This window comes from Bombina bombina, chromosome 9 (assembly GCF_027579735.1).
Source record: "Bombina bombina isolate aBomBom1 chromosome 9, aBomBom1.pri, whole genome shotgun sequence".
Lineage (NCBI taxonomy): Eukaryota > Metazoa > Chordata > Amphibia > Anura > Bombinatoridae > Bombina > Bombina bombina.
In genome coordinates, this window is record NC_069507.1 from 260,992,158 (window position 1) to 261,010,594 (window position 18,437).

Consider the following 18,437-nt stretch of genomic DNA (forward strand, 5'->3'; position numbering starts at 1 on the left):
AGAGGTTAATAGTTTAATTTATTAGTGTCGATGTGGGGGGCTGGTGGTTTAGGGGTTAATAGGTTTATTTAGTAGTGCCAATGTGGTTGGCTGGCAGTTTAGGGGTTAAAAGGTTTAGTTAGTGGTAGCGTTGTTGGGGAGTGGCAAAATAGGGGTTAAAAAAGTTATTATAGTGGTGAGGATGTGGGCGGGAGGCAAATTAGGGGTTAATAAGTTTTGAAAAGAGTTTGCGATGTGGGAGGGCCTCGGTTTAGGGGTTAATAGGTAGTTTATGGGTGTTAGTGTACTTTGTAACACTTAAGTTCTGAGTTTTGTGAAACATTTTTGTTATACAAAATCCATAACTACTGGTCTTAGATGACCATATGGATCGTGTCCGTATAGGCTGTAACGCAAGCATTTTAGCCTCACCGCACAACCTGTAATATCTGCACACAAAAATGTCAGATTGATGTTGCGTTACAGGCTAAAGTGCTTGCAGTATAGCTATACCGACACAACTCCTAATGGCTGCGTAACTGTTTTTACGCTGAACTTGCCATTTTTTCAGCCTTAAAACCGTAACGCACAACTCGTAATATAGGTGTATGTGAGACGCAGAACTAATGAAACATTTATAAATAAGACGTGCATTTGTTGATGACAACAAAAATATAAAGCAGCACATTTATTTCTATTTATCTCTATCTGTGACTCCTATTTTATTTCAATAGTGCTGTGAATTTCGGAGGTCTTGGTTTCATTATGGCACATGAGTTAATCCATTCACTGCACGACTATGGTAAGGATGTTGTGTATTGAGTGGTTGGAATATAGAACTGAGCCCTATAAAGGAGAAATGTATTGAGGTATATTTTTAGCATTAGATTGTAATGTAGGGGGTCTCTATTTCATGTGAAAAAGAAAGGTGTGTATGTGCGCTACAGAAGCTAAGGGGTTAGTTGAGTGTATATGGTTAAAAATTCTTAATAAGAATTACTATTCAGAACAAACTATGTTGCAACTTATTTATATAAAAATATTAGTGTTTATTGTTTATAAAATGTCGCAATATAGTCAACAGAAAAAGCTTCTTTTTTTAGGTCACTTATTGCTGAGATGTACATTCATACATATAAAATACTGTGATACAATTCTACAACAATTTATAGGATATGACCGGTCATATATATTTAAAATTCTAAAAGGTACTTTGATATTAGAAACAGATATGGTATATAAAAATCATAAATTCCTCCTTAAATAGATGCACATCTATATCCACCTTAAATCTCCCAAATACTACACATGGTTTCTTTACTTGGGGTTTGGGGAGAACAGTTTTCTTATTTGTAGACTGTTTACTTGTAGACTGCTTACACCGTTCTTATTATATTTATTTTTTAGTAGCTTGTTGATATGGTGGAAATTTTGTTCTTAGGATTGGCGTGAAAAATCATAGCTTGCTATTAGGCAACTTGTGTCTAATTACCCAGTTACATGATGTTTAATTCGATGTTTCCATTGGGACTTATAAAAAGTTAACTTCTCAGTTAACGTTTCAGTTAACCACTCCAAACAATTCTAAACAATTTGCCACACTAGGGCGGGCTACTACACCTCTAAGTGCCTACCTTACTCCAATCCTGGGAGTTAGCTGTTCTCTTAGCCAGGCACAGGTGTCTCTGTAGCTCCACTCTGTTGACACTTCCGGGTTGACTGTGCATACTACTTATGGAAAGTAGTTCCGTTACATTCACTCTGCGCAGAGTTCTTTTGTATTCCGTTAGAGAGGAAAAAGTCTCTTTTTAATCTATCTCAATCCTTTGAGTAGATTTAATTACTTGGATTTCAGCAAGCTTGAATAACACCATCAACGCATTTCGCCATTTACCACGGCTTTATCAAGACTCTCTATTTCATGCCCAGAACCCTGAATAGTGAGATAAATAACCCTAAAGCTAAAATTTGCTACCAAATTTTCATCTAGGGACCTCTCAGTGCTGACTTAGTTAATTTTGCAACACTAGAGAGTTTTTGCTCATCAGATGTTTAGTAACTACTTATGGGGAAATGATAGTAATATAAATAAAATAAATGTTTGTGTCCCCTCTAGTCTCCCTACTATAATGTATCGCATCTGTCTCAGTTTAGCAACCTCTTATGCAATATTGTCACAAAGACCTAGGGCTCGATTCTCTAAAGCTATTTGCTCTGGTAAGATCCTATAATATGTCTCCTTAGTATTATAGGCCTCTCAGTGATGGTTTGAAAGGCGTTAAGGGGAGTTCACTAATATTCTTTATGAGAAGGTGAGACAATTATAATAGACTTGCGTTTGCACTGAATGATTTGTTTCAGACAAATCATTCAAAGTGAATATTCTGAAAAATTTGTCTAACTGAATACTGAATTTTCATTAATATTTACATTATTTAAATGTTATTTTGCTGCAGTGTCACATGTAGGATGCTAACCTATAGCTTGCTGGGGAGCTGCGCTAATCCTAATAATAAGATGCTTCTTTCTTAATTTTACTTGGCGCTAAGAAATTCTTTACATTTTTAAAAGTAATAATCGGTTTATCTCCAATAATTTTACTAAGTAGAGGGTCTGCTTTCAAGAGGCCCCAGTGTTTATTAAAAACTTTTCCTATTACACTAGCCCCCTAGTTATAGGTTGTAATAAACCTTACTTGATCATTTCCTTGGGTGGACTCCTCTATATTTCCATTTATATAGTTATTACCACCCTGTAAGAGAACTTTTCTATCTATCTTGAGTGCCCTTGTTTTAGCTTTATCTAATGTCAATCTATCATAACCTTTGTTGATACAAAAAAATGTATCATAATGGGCAATATGACAAGAATACTTTTGGAGAAGGGTATCAGTAAAACAAATAAGACTCAAGTCTCCATAACAACAGCATCCTTTAACAACTACATCAATGGGAAGTACATATTATGACAATTACGTTAAGCTCCTTTTACAATGTAATAGTAAAGCTAGACCCATAATGCTAACTGCTATATGTCTGATAAATGCATTGCTTTGTACCTCTTCTGCTTGTGCAGTTCTTTCCATTCTATGGGGTGAAACTGAGGGAAATCCTGAGGAGATGCAATGTCTGCAGGATCATTATGATACCCTCTTGGTCTTGGAGAACAACATAATGATGAACAATTCCCTCAGATTGCTTGAAAACATGGCAGACAGTGGAGGACTATATATTGCACAAAAGGTGAGATCAGTTTCCTATCTACTGACATCTTTGAATATTTTAGAGACAACCAAACAGGTCCATGAAGGCTCAAGGTAGTGAAATATTTGTTACTAGACATGCGCTCAGACAAAAAAATATATTTACTGATGTATCATTTCCCATAAAATAAATAAATAAAAATATTTTCATCTGATAGTTGTTCATGGGGTTGTTCAGAATCTGTTAGTTAAAGAAAATCTACTAGTTCCTAATGGTAAAAGCCAGCAGCAGGACACAAATATATATATTTTTTAAATTATTTTTTTAATGGAATCAAGAACAAAAGTAAAGCTTGACTATGTATTGGCTGACATAGGACCTGGACAAGTACATTGAATAGTGTACATTTTTCTCTTGCCTGCATTTGTTTTAATTGCTAGCTGATTGTTTCTGGATTGTTTTTTTTACATTCGTCTGTATTAGAATTCACATATCTAGTTGCTAATAAGGTTCATATCTGTACAATATTTAGTTTGCTCTTACAGTCATGTCTAACAAACCTCATCCAGATAAAAATCATATTGTCCCACTTTACTGATTATGATTAAGTTTATTATCATAAGAACTGAACATACAGAAATGCTTAACAGGAGCTGACACTCAGATATTATTCCATGTAAAAGAGAATGTTTCAGAAGGGATCACAGAGCACTGAGTTTTAAAGAATATCCCTGTGCTGAATAAACCACCTATATAGGAGTTGTTCCTGTCTACCTGTAAGCATTAGATATCCAGGTATCAGTCAGTCAACATTTTTGTTATCATAACAACCAATCAGTTCCTTAAATGCTTTGATCATTTTGCTACAATTTACTAACATATTCAGCAAAAGCATCTTTCAGTAATTTCCAGAAGGATAGTTTAGAAGCTTGTTACTTGATCTTCAGAGTAAAAATGTAATAACTAATTATGAGGTTGATTACAATTCTTAAGAAAAGTTTATCAAAGTATTATTCTGCAAAATTCACAATTGAAGTCTATTTTTGTAGATTAGTTCTTTGAAAACCTTTTTCTAAAGGACTGTGATTGATTCCACTATAATTGAGTATTATATGTTTTACTTAACTCTTTCTTTAAATATTCTAAAAATTAAATAGAATAAAAGCTGGAGAAGCTCATCCCTAGATTATTGAGATCTACACAGCTGTTTATTTCAGATGCACTCTTAATAATAATTATTGTATACACACAACAACCTGAGTTATATATCTCCCACTTATGGCATGGACTTTGCCTCTTGCAATGTAGCAATGTAGTGAGACCTGTAGTAAAATGTCAATGGTCGACAACGTCATCATGATAATGTCTAAGTAAAATGTATGATTTATATCAGGCGTATGAAAGCTGGATTCTGAAGCATCATCCGGAGACTTCATTACCTGATGTAGCACTCACAACCAAGGAACTCTTCTACATCAGCTATGGCCAGGTAACAATTATCCTTCCTGCCCCAAAACCTTGATGTTCTGCCATAGTAAGCAGCCTCATTTGTATATAATGACGTTAGTAAACCAATGAAACTCAGTAAAAGACTAGAACTAACAGGGGTGTGAGGGGCAGGAGTGGAAATGGTGGTGAACAAAATGAGTAGACGTCATGAGGATGGTAACACAAGGTGTTAATAAGGGCTATAAGGTAGGTTGGGGGAAGGCATAAGAAGATGATTCAAATGTAAATTAGTCATTATTAATTTTAGTCTTAGCCATATTGAAACTGATTTTCCCTGCTGAAAGATCATGGACAACAATCTTACAGTTGGAGAGTTGTTGGAAAGATCCCACGTATACAGAGATCTATCTGCCCCATCAAATGAACCAGTAAGATTGTCACTGGCAGAATTACATTTTACATTACACAGTTGTTATTGTTAGAGTTATGGTAAGGGCTATGGCCTACAGTTAGCTATAGGGTAAAGCTACGACAAGTGTTATAGTAAGGGTTACAGTAAGTGGTGGGGCTGGGGTTTATGGGTATGGTTAGGGATAGGTTAAGTGTTAAGAATAAGGTTAAAGGGACAGTCTAGTCAAAATGTTAACTTTCATGATTCAGATAGGGCATTCAATATTACACAACTGTCCAATTTACTTTTATCACCACATTTGCTTTGTTCTCTTGGTATTCTTTGTTGAAAGATAAACATAGGTAGGCTCATATTTAATTTATAAACCCTTATCTCAGTGATTTTGACAGTTTGTTTACAGTGCTAGTTCACGTGTGCCATGCAGATAATATTGTGCTCACTCCAGTGGAATTATCAGCACTGATTGGCTAAAATGTGAGTCTGTCCAAAGGACTGAGATAAGGGGGAAGTCTGCAGAGGCTTAGATACAAGGAAATCACAGAGGTAAAATGTGTATGAGCATAACAGTGTTGATTATGCAAAACTGGGGAATGGGTAATAAAGAGATTATCTATCGCCTAGATTTAGAGTTCTGCGTTAGCCTTAAAAAGCAGCGTTAAGGGGTCCTAACGCTGCTTTTTAACGCCCGCTGGTATTTAGAGTCAGGCAGGAAAGGGTCTACCACTCACATTTCTCTGCGACTCGAGGCTACCGCAAATACCCTTACGTCAATTGCGTATCCTATCTTTTTTATGGGATTTGCCTAACGCCAGTATTATAAGTCTTGGAAGAAGTGAGCGGTAGAGCCTCTACCGCCAAGACTCCAAAAGCAAAAAAATGTCAGTAGTTAAGAGTTTTATGGGCTAACGCCGGAACATAAAGCTCTTAACTACTGTGCTATAAAGTACACTAACACCCATAAACTACCTATGAACCCCTAAACCGAGGCCCCCCACATCGCAAACCCTATAATAAAATGTTTTAACCCCTAATCTTCCGACTGGACATCGCCGCCAGCTACATTATCCCTATCAACCCCTAATCTGCTGCCCCTAACATCGCTGACACCTATATTATATTTATTACCCCCTAATCTGCCCCCCCAACCTCGCCGCCACCTACCTACACTTATTAACCTTTAATCTGCCGACCGGACATCGCCGCCACTATAATAAATGTATTAACCCCTAAACTGCCGCACTCCCGCCTCGCAATACTATAATAAATGTTATTAACCCCTAATCTCCCCCCCCCAACGTCGCCGTCACCTACCTACAATTATTAACCCCTAATCTCCCGCCCCCAACGTCGCCGCTACTATAATAAAGTTATTAACCCCTAAACCTAAGTCTAACCCTAACCCTAACACCCCCTAACTTAAATATAATTTAAATAAAACTAAATAAATTTACTATCATTAACTAAATTATTCCTATTTAAAACTAAATACTTACCTATAAAATAAACCCTAATATAGCTACAATATAACTAATAGTTACATTGTAGCTATTTTAGGATTTATATTTATTTTACAGGACACTTTGTATTTATTTTAACTAGGTACAATAGCTATTAAATAGTTATTAACTATTTAATAGCTACCTAGTTAAAATAATTACAAAATTACCTGTAAAATAAATCCTAACCTAAGTTACAAATACACCTAACACTACACTATCAATAAATTAATTAAATAAATTAACTACTATTATCTAAACTAAAATACAATTCAATAAACTAAACTATAGTACAAAAACAAACACTAAATTACAAAAAATAAAAAAATCTTACAAGAATTTTAATCTAATTACACCTAATCTAAGCCCCCTAATAAAATAAAAAAGCCCCCCAAAATAATAAAATTCCCTACCCTATACTAAATTACAAAGTAATCAGCTCTTTTACCAGCCCTTAAAAGGGCTTTTTGTGGGGCTCTTTTACCTGTAAAAAAAATACAATCCCCCCCCAACATTACAACCCACCACCCACACACCCCTACTTTAAAACCCACCCGATCCCCCCTTAAAAAAACCTAACACTACCCTTCTGAAGATCACCCTACCTTGAGTCATCTTCAGCCAGCCAGCCACCGATGGGACAGAAGAGGACATCCGGAGCAGCAGAAGTCTTCATCCGATCGGGGCAGAAGAGGTCCTCCAAGTGGCAGATGTCTTCATCCAAGCGGCATCTACTATCTTCAATCAACCGGAGCGGAGCGGTGCCATCTTGAATCCAGCCGACGCGGAGCCATCCTCTTCTTCCGATGTCCTAAGGCCAAATGAAGGTTCCTTTAAATGATGTCATCCAAGATGGCGTCCCTCAAATTCCGATTGGCTGATAGGATTCTATCAGCCAATCGGAATTAAGGTAGGAAAAATCGAATTGGTTGATTCAATCAGCCAATTGGATTGAAGTTCAATCAGATTAACTGATTGGATGAGCCAATAGAATGCGAGGTCAATTCTATTGGCTCATCCAATCAGCCATTCGGAGATTGAACTTCAATCCGATTGGCTGATTAAATCAACCAATCAGATTTTTCCTACCTTAATTCTGATTGGCTGATAGAATCCTATCAGCCAATCAGAATTCGAGGGACGTCATTTAAAGGAACCTTCATTCGGCCTTAGGACATCGGAAGAAGAGGATGGCTCCGCGTCAGCTGGATTCAAGATGGCTCCGCTCCGGTTGATTGAAGATAGAAGATGCCGCTTGGATGAAGACATCTGCTGCTTGGAGGACCTCTTCTGCCCCGATTGGATGAAGACTTCTGCCACTCCGGATGTCCTCTTCTGTCCCATCGGTGGCTGGCTGGCTGAAGACGACTCAAGGTAGGGTGATCTTCAGGGGGGTAGTGTTAGGTTTTTTTAAGGGGGGATCGGGTGGGTTTTAAAGTAGGGGTGCGTGGGTGGTGGGTTGTAATGTTGGGGGGGGATTGTATTTTTTTTTACAGGTAAAAGAGCTGATTACTATGGGGCAATGCCCCACAAAAAGCCCTTTTAAGGGCTGGTAAAAGAGCTGATTACTTTGTAATTTAGTATAGGGTAGGGAATTTTATTATTTTGGGGGCTTTTTTATTTTATTAGGTGGCTTAGATTAGGTGTAATTAGATTAAAATTCTTGTAAGATTTTTTTATTTTTTGTAATTTAGTGTTTGTTTGTTTTTGTACTATAGTTTAGTTTATTGAATTGTATTTTAGTTTAGATAATAGTAGTTAATTTATTTAATTAATTTATTGATAGTGTAGTGTTAGGTGTATTTGTAACTTAGGTTAGGATTTATTTTACAGTTAATTTTGTAATTATTTTAACTAGGTAGCTATTGAATAGTTATTAACTATTTAATAGCTATTGTACCTAGCTAAAATAAATACAAAGTTGCCTGTAAAATAAATATAAATCCTAAAATAACTACAATGTAACTATTAGTTATATTGTAGCTATATTAGGGTTTATTTTATAGGTAAGTATTTAGTTTTAAATAGGATTAATTTATTTAATGATAATAATTTTAGTTTGTTTTATTTAAATTATATTTAACTTAGGGGGGTGTTAGGGTTAGACTTAGGTTTACGGGTTAATAACTTTATTATAGTAGCTGCGACGTTGGAGGCAGCAGATTAGGGGTTAATAAAATTTATTATAGTGTTTGCGAGGCGGGAGTGCGGCGGTTTAGGGGTTAATACATTTATTATAGTGGTGGCGATGTCCGGTCGGCAGATTAAGGGTTAATAAGTGTAGGTAGGTGGTGGCGTCATTGGGGGGAGGCAGAAGAGGGGTTTATTATAGGAGTCAGCGATGTTAGGGACAGCAGATTAGGGGTTCATAGGGATAATGTAGGTTGCGGCGGTGTCCGGAGCGGCAGATTAGGGGTTAATAATATAATGTAGGTGTTGGCGATGTCGGGGGCAGCAGATTAGGGGTTAATAAGTGTAAGATTCAGGGTGTTTAGACTCGGGGTTCATGTTAGGGTGTTAGGTGCAGACGTAAATTTTCTTTCCCCATAGGAAACAATGGGGCTGCGTTAGGAGCTGAACACTGCTTTTTTGCAGGTTTTGTTTCAGCAGATTCTGCCCCATTGTTTCCAGGTTTCCTATGGGGAAATCGTGCACAAGCACGTTTTTCCATCTTACCGCTACCGTAAGCAATGCTGGTATTGAGGGTTGAAGTGGAGCTAAATTTTGCTCAATGCTCACTTTTCTGAGGCTAACGCAGCCATTCAGACAACTTGTAATACCTTACGAGTTGTCTGAATGGCTGCGTTAGCCTCAGAAAAGCCACAGCCATTCAGACAACTCGTCTTAAGGGTGCACTGGAAAAATAAAAGGCTCGTTAGCACCGCAGGTCTTTACCGACAAAACTCCAAATCTAGGCGTATATTTTTAAACAATACAAATTCTGGAGTAGACTGTCCCTTTAAGGTTAAGATAAAGGTTAAAGTTATGGCTATGGTTAACTTTTGATATTGAAATGGACTCCAAGCACCACACTAACTAACAACCTTTATGGTGTCAGTGTAATTAAAGGGACATGAAACCCAAGCTTGTTTTATTCATGATTCAGATAGAGCATGAAATTATAAGCAACTTTCTAATTTACTTATATTATCAAATCTGCTTCCTTTATTGAATGAAGCAGCTATACTCTGCTGGGAGCCTGGACACATCGGGGCCTATCTATCAAGCTCCAAATGCCTCATGTTTCTGGCGAGCCTTGATGCCCCATGTTTCGCTGCTCCATAACCTGTCCGCCTGCTCTGAGCAAGCGGACAGACATCGCTGGAAATCAACCCGATCGAGTATGATCGGGTTGATTGACAACCCCTGCTGGCGGCCCATTGGCCGCAAGTCTGCAGGGGCCCGCGTTGCACCAGCAGGTCTTGTGAGCTGCTGGTGCAATGCTGAAAAAGGCGAGTGTATTGCTCGCCGTATTCAAAGAGATCTGGCGGACCTGATCCGCACTGTCGGATCAGGTCCGCCAGACTATGATAAATAGAGGCCATCAGGTGAGCCAATGACAAGAGGCATATATGTGAAGGTGAAAATTACCAGGTAACTCTCATCAGTGCATTTCTTCTCCTGAGCCTAAATAGTAATGTTTTTCAACAAAGGATACCAAGGGAACAAAGAAAAATATATAGTAGTAGTAAATTGGAAAGTTCTTTAAAATTGTATGTTGTATCTAAATCATGAGAGTTACATTTTGGCTTTACTGTCCCTTTAATGGAAGTTTTTTCTTGGCAAAAGCCCCCTCCCTATAATTAGCCATGAATAAATAATAATAATAATAATAATAAATAAAAAATAAAAAACATTTTAATGACTGTTTCCTTCTCACAATTTTTCATTTGTGTTGCCCTGTAGAAGAAACTACATAATGGGCTATATTTATTAATGTGCGAGTGGACATGATACAATGTAGTGTATCATGTCCGCCCGCACATCGGTAAATGCTGACAACATACGCTGTCTGCATTTATCATTGCGTTCTTATGAACTGCTGGTGCAATGCCGCCCCCTGCAGATTCACGTCCGCTAGCAAGGGGTGTAAATCAACCAAATCGTATTCGATCGGGTTGATTTCTGTCCGCAACCTCAGAGCAAATGGACAGGTTATTGAGCAGCGGTCTTTAAACATCTCAATGCTTTTTTTAACACGTTACAAGTTTTGGGATTATTAAAGTAAAAGGACATCTTGTAAAATAATCACTAATTCTTCAGGTATTTAATGTGAAGTTGTCCTGGTTCTCAGTGTAAAGAAGCATAAAACTCATTGTACATAAAGGGCTATTTGATCTGAGCATAACATCACAAATAATCTGCCATATACAGAATATATAATGTATTTATAGATGTGCGACGGGCATGACTCTCAGACTCCAAACTGATAATGTATTTATAGATGTGCGACGGGCATGACTCTCAGACTTCACACTGATAATGTATTTATAGATGTGCGACGGGCATGACTCTCAGACTTCACACTGATAATGTATTTATAGATGTGCGGCGGTCATGACTCTTAGACTCCAAACTGATAATGTATTTATAGATGTGCGACGGGCATGACTCTCAGACTTCACACTGATAATGTATTTATAGATGTGCGGCGGGCATGACTCTCAGACTCCAAACTGATAATGTATTTATAAATGTGCGGCGGGCATGACTCTCAGACTCCAAACTGATAATGTATTTATAGATGTGCGGCGGGCATGACTCTCAGACTCCAAACTGATAATGTATTTATAGATGTGCGGCGGGCATGACTCTCAGACTCCAAACTGATAATGTATTTATAGATGTGCGGCGGGCATGACTCTCAGACTCCAAACTGATAATGTATTTATAGATGTGCGACGGGCATGACTCTCAGACTTCACACTGATAATGTATTTATAGATGTGCGGCGGGCATGACTCTCAGACTCCAAACTGATAATGTATTTATAGATGTGCGGCAGGCATGACTCTCAGACTCCAAACTGATAATGTATTTATAGATGTGCGGCGGGCATGACTCTCAGACTCCAAACTGATAATGTATTTATAGATGTGCGACGGGCATGAGTCTCAGACTCCACACTGATAATGTATTTATAGATGTGCGACGGGCATGACTCTCAGACTCCAAACTGATAATGTATTTATAGATGTGCGGCAGGCATGACTCTCAGACTCCAAACTGATAATGTATTTATAGATGTGCGGCGGGCATGACTCTCAGGCTCCAAATTGATAATGTATAGATGTGCGGCAGGCATGACTCTCAGACTACACACTGTAGACTCCACAACTGCAGTGGACATAACACCTACTTATGCAAAAAAGAAAAAACTTGTCGCACTCACGAAACTTAAAATTGGAAAAAGCTTTATCTATGAGTAAACGCCACATTAGGGCATGAAATGCCTAAGATGAATTATGGAACTCTGAGGTGTATGTTTGTTTTTAAGGACCATTGAAATGAAGGGGTTTTTCTTTTTTTTAAGATGTTTCTTGAGTGCAACAACTTTTTTTCTATTTTGCAAATGGAGATAAAGGGGCCGATTTACTATGCCCTGAATGGGGCCAAATACCTCTGTTTCCGCGCGAGCTTTCAGGCTCACCGGAAACAACAGTTAAGAAGCAGCGGTCTTAAGAGCGCTGCTACTTAACTGGATCCGCTGCCTCTGAGCGGCGTACAGAAATCAAACTGATTGAATATGATCAAGTTGATTGACACCCCTGATAGCGGCCGCAAATCTGCAGGGGGCGGAATTGCACAAGAACTGGAACTGCTTGTGCAATGCTGAATGCCGATAGCGTATGCTGTCCGCATTCAGCGATGTCTGGCAGACATGATACGCTGCAGCGTATCATGTCTGCCAGAAGGATTGTGATTGACCCCAGTGTTGGCTGTGTTTGATTCAAAAATATTGTAATCACCTTGTTAACAAAAAAAAGTGAAAGATTGGAAAGACCCCTATGTTGGACTATAAATAGATTAAAATAGTTTTGATATTTTAGATTCAATTTAACATCTGCACTTAACAAACCAAAACTGAAACAAAGCAAATAAATCAGTTATTTATTATTGTACATATGTTTGTGATTGGTGCACAGTAGGAAGGTAAAGTCACCTGTGCCTCTTGTGTATTTTAGATAATGTGTGGGATTCTAAGTCCAGAAGACCTGATGTCCCACCTGGAAACAAATCCGCACAGCCCCCCAGCATTGCGTGTTAATGGAGCAGTGAGCAATGACCATGAATTCTCTTACACTTTCCAGTGTGGAACAAAAGCTGCTATGAACCCACAACCCAAATGCAAATTGTGGTCATGAACCAGTGTTGCATGGCATGCTCGGGATGCAAAGTAAAGTGAAAATAAAGGAAGGAACCTGATGGAGCATAAGATGCAGATACAGAAATAAACTGAAAGGGAAAGGTGAGGGAGGAAATGAAATGAGGATCAAGGCTAATGGTTTAATAGGAACAACTGAAGTCTGGGATCGTAGTGTCATAATGTATATAGGAGGACTGGATACTAATATAGAATGGTACATATGGCTCTGTCTGTACACATGTAGCTGAGAGCCTCTGGTACACATGGGTGCAGCATACCTAGTGTTAGAGACCTCACAGAACAAGTCATGCACAGTTTTGAGGGACTTATAAAACTGGGCACATAAAAAGTCCTAAGAATCATATAGCAGGACATGCAGGTCTCTGGGAAACTTATAAAGCAAAGGACACAAAAAGAAAGGAGAGCTGAACTATAATGTCCTAGAGGTACAAAAAAGTAAGAACAGACGTAGCTGGAAAATTTATAGAAAATTGTAAATAAATTGGAGGTTTGGGCTAAATAAGCCTATTTATAAAAAATGTTAGTGGTCACCCTAATGACTAATTCCAGAATGTATTTTTGCTATTATGTTACCAACCAAAAAAAGGCTCACTGATATTTTCCAATTAGATATACTTCTATTTCTTGTGGAGACATATGCAATTAGATCTTCTAATGTATTTCTTGGCATCTAATAAAAGGTGGGAATTATTAGATTATTGGTTGGGGGTCATTATGGGTAGGGTTGTAATTACTTGTTTTGATGATATACATAAAGAGTTGAAGATTTTTGGATTCATGGGTTGGGCAATGCGAGGGGTGAGCTTCACTGTGGAGTGTGGGCAGGGGGTACTCCTATTTAGCAGGGTTCCATGGTGGATGCATTCAGTTAAAGGGTGTTATGGCAAAGAGTAGATTCTGCAGTTGAACAATGGATTATAGAGATAAAGGAAATGGCACTAATTATAAAGGAGGTGTGATCGAGTTTTGCTGGTGTACAGACGATTCTGTCTTTTAAATTTAGCCTCTAATATATGTCTGAGGTTACAGATCAAGTCATGAGTTGTTTTTAAAGATTAGTTCTGTTTTATCTTACAGCTCAAGTCGTGATACAGTATACTGAGGTTGGAACACAATTTACTTTGCTTTTCATAGTACTAAAATCTACTGGACATATATCTGTATAACAAAAGATGTGTGCTATGCAATCATCTGTATAAAGACAGAGAGGGATATTTATCAACCATCTGACAACTTTTGCAAGTTTGCATAATTAAAAAGAGAGAAGCGCTCAACCTGGGAAAGAACAATAGCATAATAGCTTGCTCTATGGCTAGTTACCACCCAAGAAGCAGCCTTGTCACGGATACCAGGCTGCAAGGGTTAAACCCCTACCCCCTATAAACTTCCCCCTGTTGTTAGCTAGTCTAGGTGTGAAGTGTTTTTCTGTTATTGTATGAGTCATCCATTGTCCTTTTGTAAGTCACGATGTGATTATAATCTGTTTAACTAACCATTGCCTGATGTTTGTCTCATTGTCTAATATTTGTTTCAATTTGTGTAGTAACCAACACATTTGTTGGAAATGTATAAAAGCTGTGTTTTCTGTGCAGTAAACCCCTAGCCCCTATAACCTTCATACCTAGACTAGATAACAATGTTATCTAGTCTAGGTGTGCAGTGTCTTTCTGTTATTGTATGAGTCATCCACTGTCCTTTTGTAAGTCAGGATGTGATTAGAATCTGTTTAACTAACCATTGTCTGATGTTTGTCTCATTGTATAATATTTGTTTATATTTGTGTAGTAACTACCCCCATCTGTTGGAAATGTATAAAAGCTGTGTTTTCTGTGCAATAAAGCTGTTTATTTTCACCTGAATGCTAGTCTGTCTTGTCATTTAGGTGGGCTCCAGCTAGAATCACTTTTCTGAGCTACATAGAAATCACTTTCCTGGGCTACATAGCCACTTGTTCCAGACAGAGGAAGGACCCGGTTTGGTGGTGCTACCCAGTCGGGGTAGCGGGAAGTCCGTCACATTAGTTGGCAGCGGTGGGATGCTTCCGTCTACCTGGAGCGTCCAAACCACCAACTGAAGATCTTGCCGGATGGAGCAGTACCATGGGCTCCAGAAAGAAGAATTGAGAACATTGCTGCAGACCAGAGGGAAAATCGCCGGCAACAAGACAAAGGCAATGCTCGTAGCTGAACTGATGGAGGACGATTGGGCTAGCGAACAGGATGGTGGGTCGGACAGTGACCAAAGTGGAGGACAACCCAGTACAACCTCCACTCAAGGGACTACAACATCCAACAAGCAGCGGCAGGTACAGTGGCAACTGGCTGTCTATGGACCTAACCCCCCCGAGGAGATCATTACTTGGATAGTGACTGAAGCCAACAAGATACACATGTTGGAGCTTCAGAAGTCTATAGGGGGGTCATGCTGGATTCCCGTGGACCTGCCTTCCTGGCCCAAAAAACTACCCCATGGGGCTTTCCGAAGTTTCCAGGATGATGGGAGCGAGGATATTGACCACTACCTACAGCTGTTCGAGACCTAGTGCCAGATGCATGGGGTCACTAATGCCGATAGGGTTACTATCTTAATTGGAAAACTATCCGGTAGGGCCCTGGAAGCTTTCCACACTGTCCCCTCTGAAGATCAAGGCAACTATGACCGGGTAAAGAAGCGCTTCCTTGCTTGGTATGGACTCAATCTGGAGGCTCACTGGCTAAACTTCAGGGGACTACAAAGACAAGAGGAGCAGCCGTATACCGAGTTTGCCCACCGCTTAGCTAGATCCTTGAACTCCTGGGTTACTGGGTGCCACATCACCACCCTAGATGAAGCTGTTCAACTCATCCTCCTGGAGCAGTTCTACAACTGCTCCCCAGCAGAGATAAGGGACTGGGTAAAAGACAAGGGACCCAGAACAGCTGACCTAGCCGCCGCCCAGGCCGATCGGTATGTGGATGCCCGGCGCCAGGTGGCCACAGACCCCCCGGCCAGCAACCCGCTTCGCTCCAGCCCCAGCGCTACCACCAACAGTTTTTAGGCAGCCCTCGACCCGACCATCCCCTGTGTACCAAGCTGGAGGCAGCAATTCCCGGGGGTGTTATGGGTGTGGACACCCCAGCCGTGTGGTACAGAACTGCCCAACCAGACAAAGAAACCCCCCAGCCCAGCTGCCAAGGAACCCTGTAACAACTCTGAAGGGGACTCCTCAAGCCCGCACCTACCAGGCCGCTGCCCATTGTGCACAAACAGCAAGCTCTGACACCTATGCTGAGTGGACAGGAGAAGAAGTGGGTGTCTTGCACCACGTCAGCTCCATTGGCCAAGACAACCGACACCAACATCGGCAAGATGTCTGGGTTAACGGGCAGGCAGCTCAAGGAATGAGAGATACAGGGGCCACCATCTCTTTGATTCAGCCTCACCTTGTTCCCCCCTCTGGCAGCACTGGACAGACCCTCGCTGTAGGGGTAGTGGGAGGTGCTGTTCTGAGGGTTCCTACCGCCTGGATCCATTTGGACTGGAAAACCGACGCCCGCAATGTAGAAGTGGGGGTTATGCAAAACATCCCTGCCGAGGTCCTGTTGGGAAACGACCTCGGCCACCTTGTCTCTGCCTTTTTGGGGAATACCTCTCTGGACACCTGCCCTGTGACTACCCACCAGCAGGCCAGATGCCAAGCCACCTCACCAACTCTGGGGACCCAGGTAAGACCTACTGCCCCGACTCCTACCTTACCCCGACTAACCATCCCCACTAAACCCGAACTTGCCAACACCCCCTCCTGGGCAACCCCTTCCGACTTCGCCAAAGAGACCTTGAGCGACCCGACTCTAACCCCTTACTGAGACCGAGTAGGTGCTGATACCCAGGGCCCTGGACACGAACGGTTCCAGTGGGAGGGCGAGCTCCTGTACCGAATCTCCAAGAGGAGAAAAGGACCGGTGCCCAAACGCCAGCTCGTACCGAAGAAGTTTTGGTCCAACCCGCTGAAAATAGGGCATGACATTCCCTTAGCTGGCCTCTTAGGAAAACAAAGGACCCCCCACCGCTTGACTCAAACCTTCTTCTGGCCAGGCATTACAGCCGATATTAAGGAATACTGTAAATCCTGTGAGATTTGCCAGAAGGTAGGAAAGATGGGAGATCATACGAAAGCCCCCCTCCATCCCCTGCCCATTATTGATGAACCCTTTAGCCGAGTAGCAGTAGACATCATGGGGCCATTCAGCACACAGTTTTTACTCCCTTCCGTATGTAGACCACAACAACCACCTTGTTAGTACAACACCGCAGCTTTTTGTATGCTCACACACTCCAAAACTGGGTTAACACGCTCATATGTATACATTTATACTTCCAAAGGACTTACTTGCCAAAGATTGATAGGTACTCGGTCCTGGGGGAGAAACATAAAGAACTGCTTCCTGCAGATATCCGGCTGTGTCGCGCCGCTCCTCTCCTCAAGCTACCCTCTTGTTGCGGTAGCGTCCGTGAATGCATGCCCACGAGCGTGTAACGTAACATCCCTGTTTCTGCTCCAAAGTTCCACTGCGGCGGACCAAGAGGTGTAGGCAGAATGAGCTCACCGGAAAACTCCTTGCTGGTTCAAGGTTAATGTCAGAGAAAGAAATAAGGAGTTCCGGTCACTTGGTAAATTCACAATCCAAGGCTTCATTGAGTAAAAACAAAGCAACAGCACATTGTTACAGTCCTCTGAGCTGCAGCACGGGATGGTGGTCACTAATACTGACATGTTTCGGCTGTCCCCGCCGTAGTCATAGCATAGTTAGTGACCATCACCCTGTGTTTAAAAGGGCAAAGATCACTTCCCATTGGTTTAAGAAAAAGACACTCCCTCTGAGTTGCTTGTACAAATTAACAGATAGTTTGACTTGCTGTATATAAATGAACTAAATAAATTTCTATTTCTAATCTAAAACAATGCTCACTTTAGCTGGATTATGACAGTAGTACTAGTGTTATTGTTACTAGGGGGATATATATAGTCAGGATGTGATTAGAATCTGTTTAACTAACCATTTGTCTCACTGTATAATATTTGTTTATATTGTGTAGTAACTACCCACATCTTTTGGGAATGTATAAAAGCTGTGTTTTCTATGCAATAAAGCAGTTCTTATTTTCACCTGAATGCTAGTCTGTCTAGTCATTTAGGTGGGCTCCAGCTAGAATCACTTTCCTGGGATACATAGCCACTTGTTCCAGGCAGAGGCAGGATCCGTTTGGTGGCGCTACCCAGTCAGGATAGCGGGAAGTCCGTAACAAGCCTCTTTTTGCTCAACATGTGCCTTTCACAAAGAAGAACTTTCCTGAAGCATATCAGTCTGATCCTGACTTCACAGTACAGTCCAGCCCCAAAATACCAGGCAATCCCTCTCTGAACTAGAAACAGCAAAACCCCAGACGTACGTTTCGGCCTATTGTGGGCCTCGTCAGTGAGGTGCAGCCATATCCCTCTAGGCACACTGAGCAACGGGTCCACGTCTGGA

At 40.6% G+C, this 18,437-nt stretch overlaps 1 protein-coding gene across 1 annotated transcript in view; it reads left to right on the plus strand.

Moving 5' to 3' along the window:
* Window positions 1-13,619, plus strand: part of KEL (Kell metallo-endopeptidase (Kell blood group)) — a 74,608-nt gene extending 60,989 nt beyond the window's left edge. The window contains exons 11-14 of the mRNA XM_053691816.1: window positions 714-781; window positions 3,055-3,221; window positions 4,576-4,671; window positions 12,725-13,619. Of these exons, the coding sequence (XP_053547791.1) occupies window positions 714-781; window positions 3,055-3,221; window positions 4,576-4,671; window positions 12,725-12,904 (511 nt within the window). The 3' untranslated portion in view covers window positions 12,905-13,619. The remainder of the gene's footprint in view (window positions 1-713; window positions 782-3,054; window positions 3,222-4,575; window positions 4,672-12,724) is intronic.
* The last annotated feature ends 4,818 nt before the right edge of the window (window positions 13,620-18,437 follow it).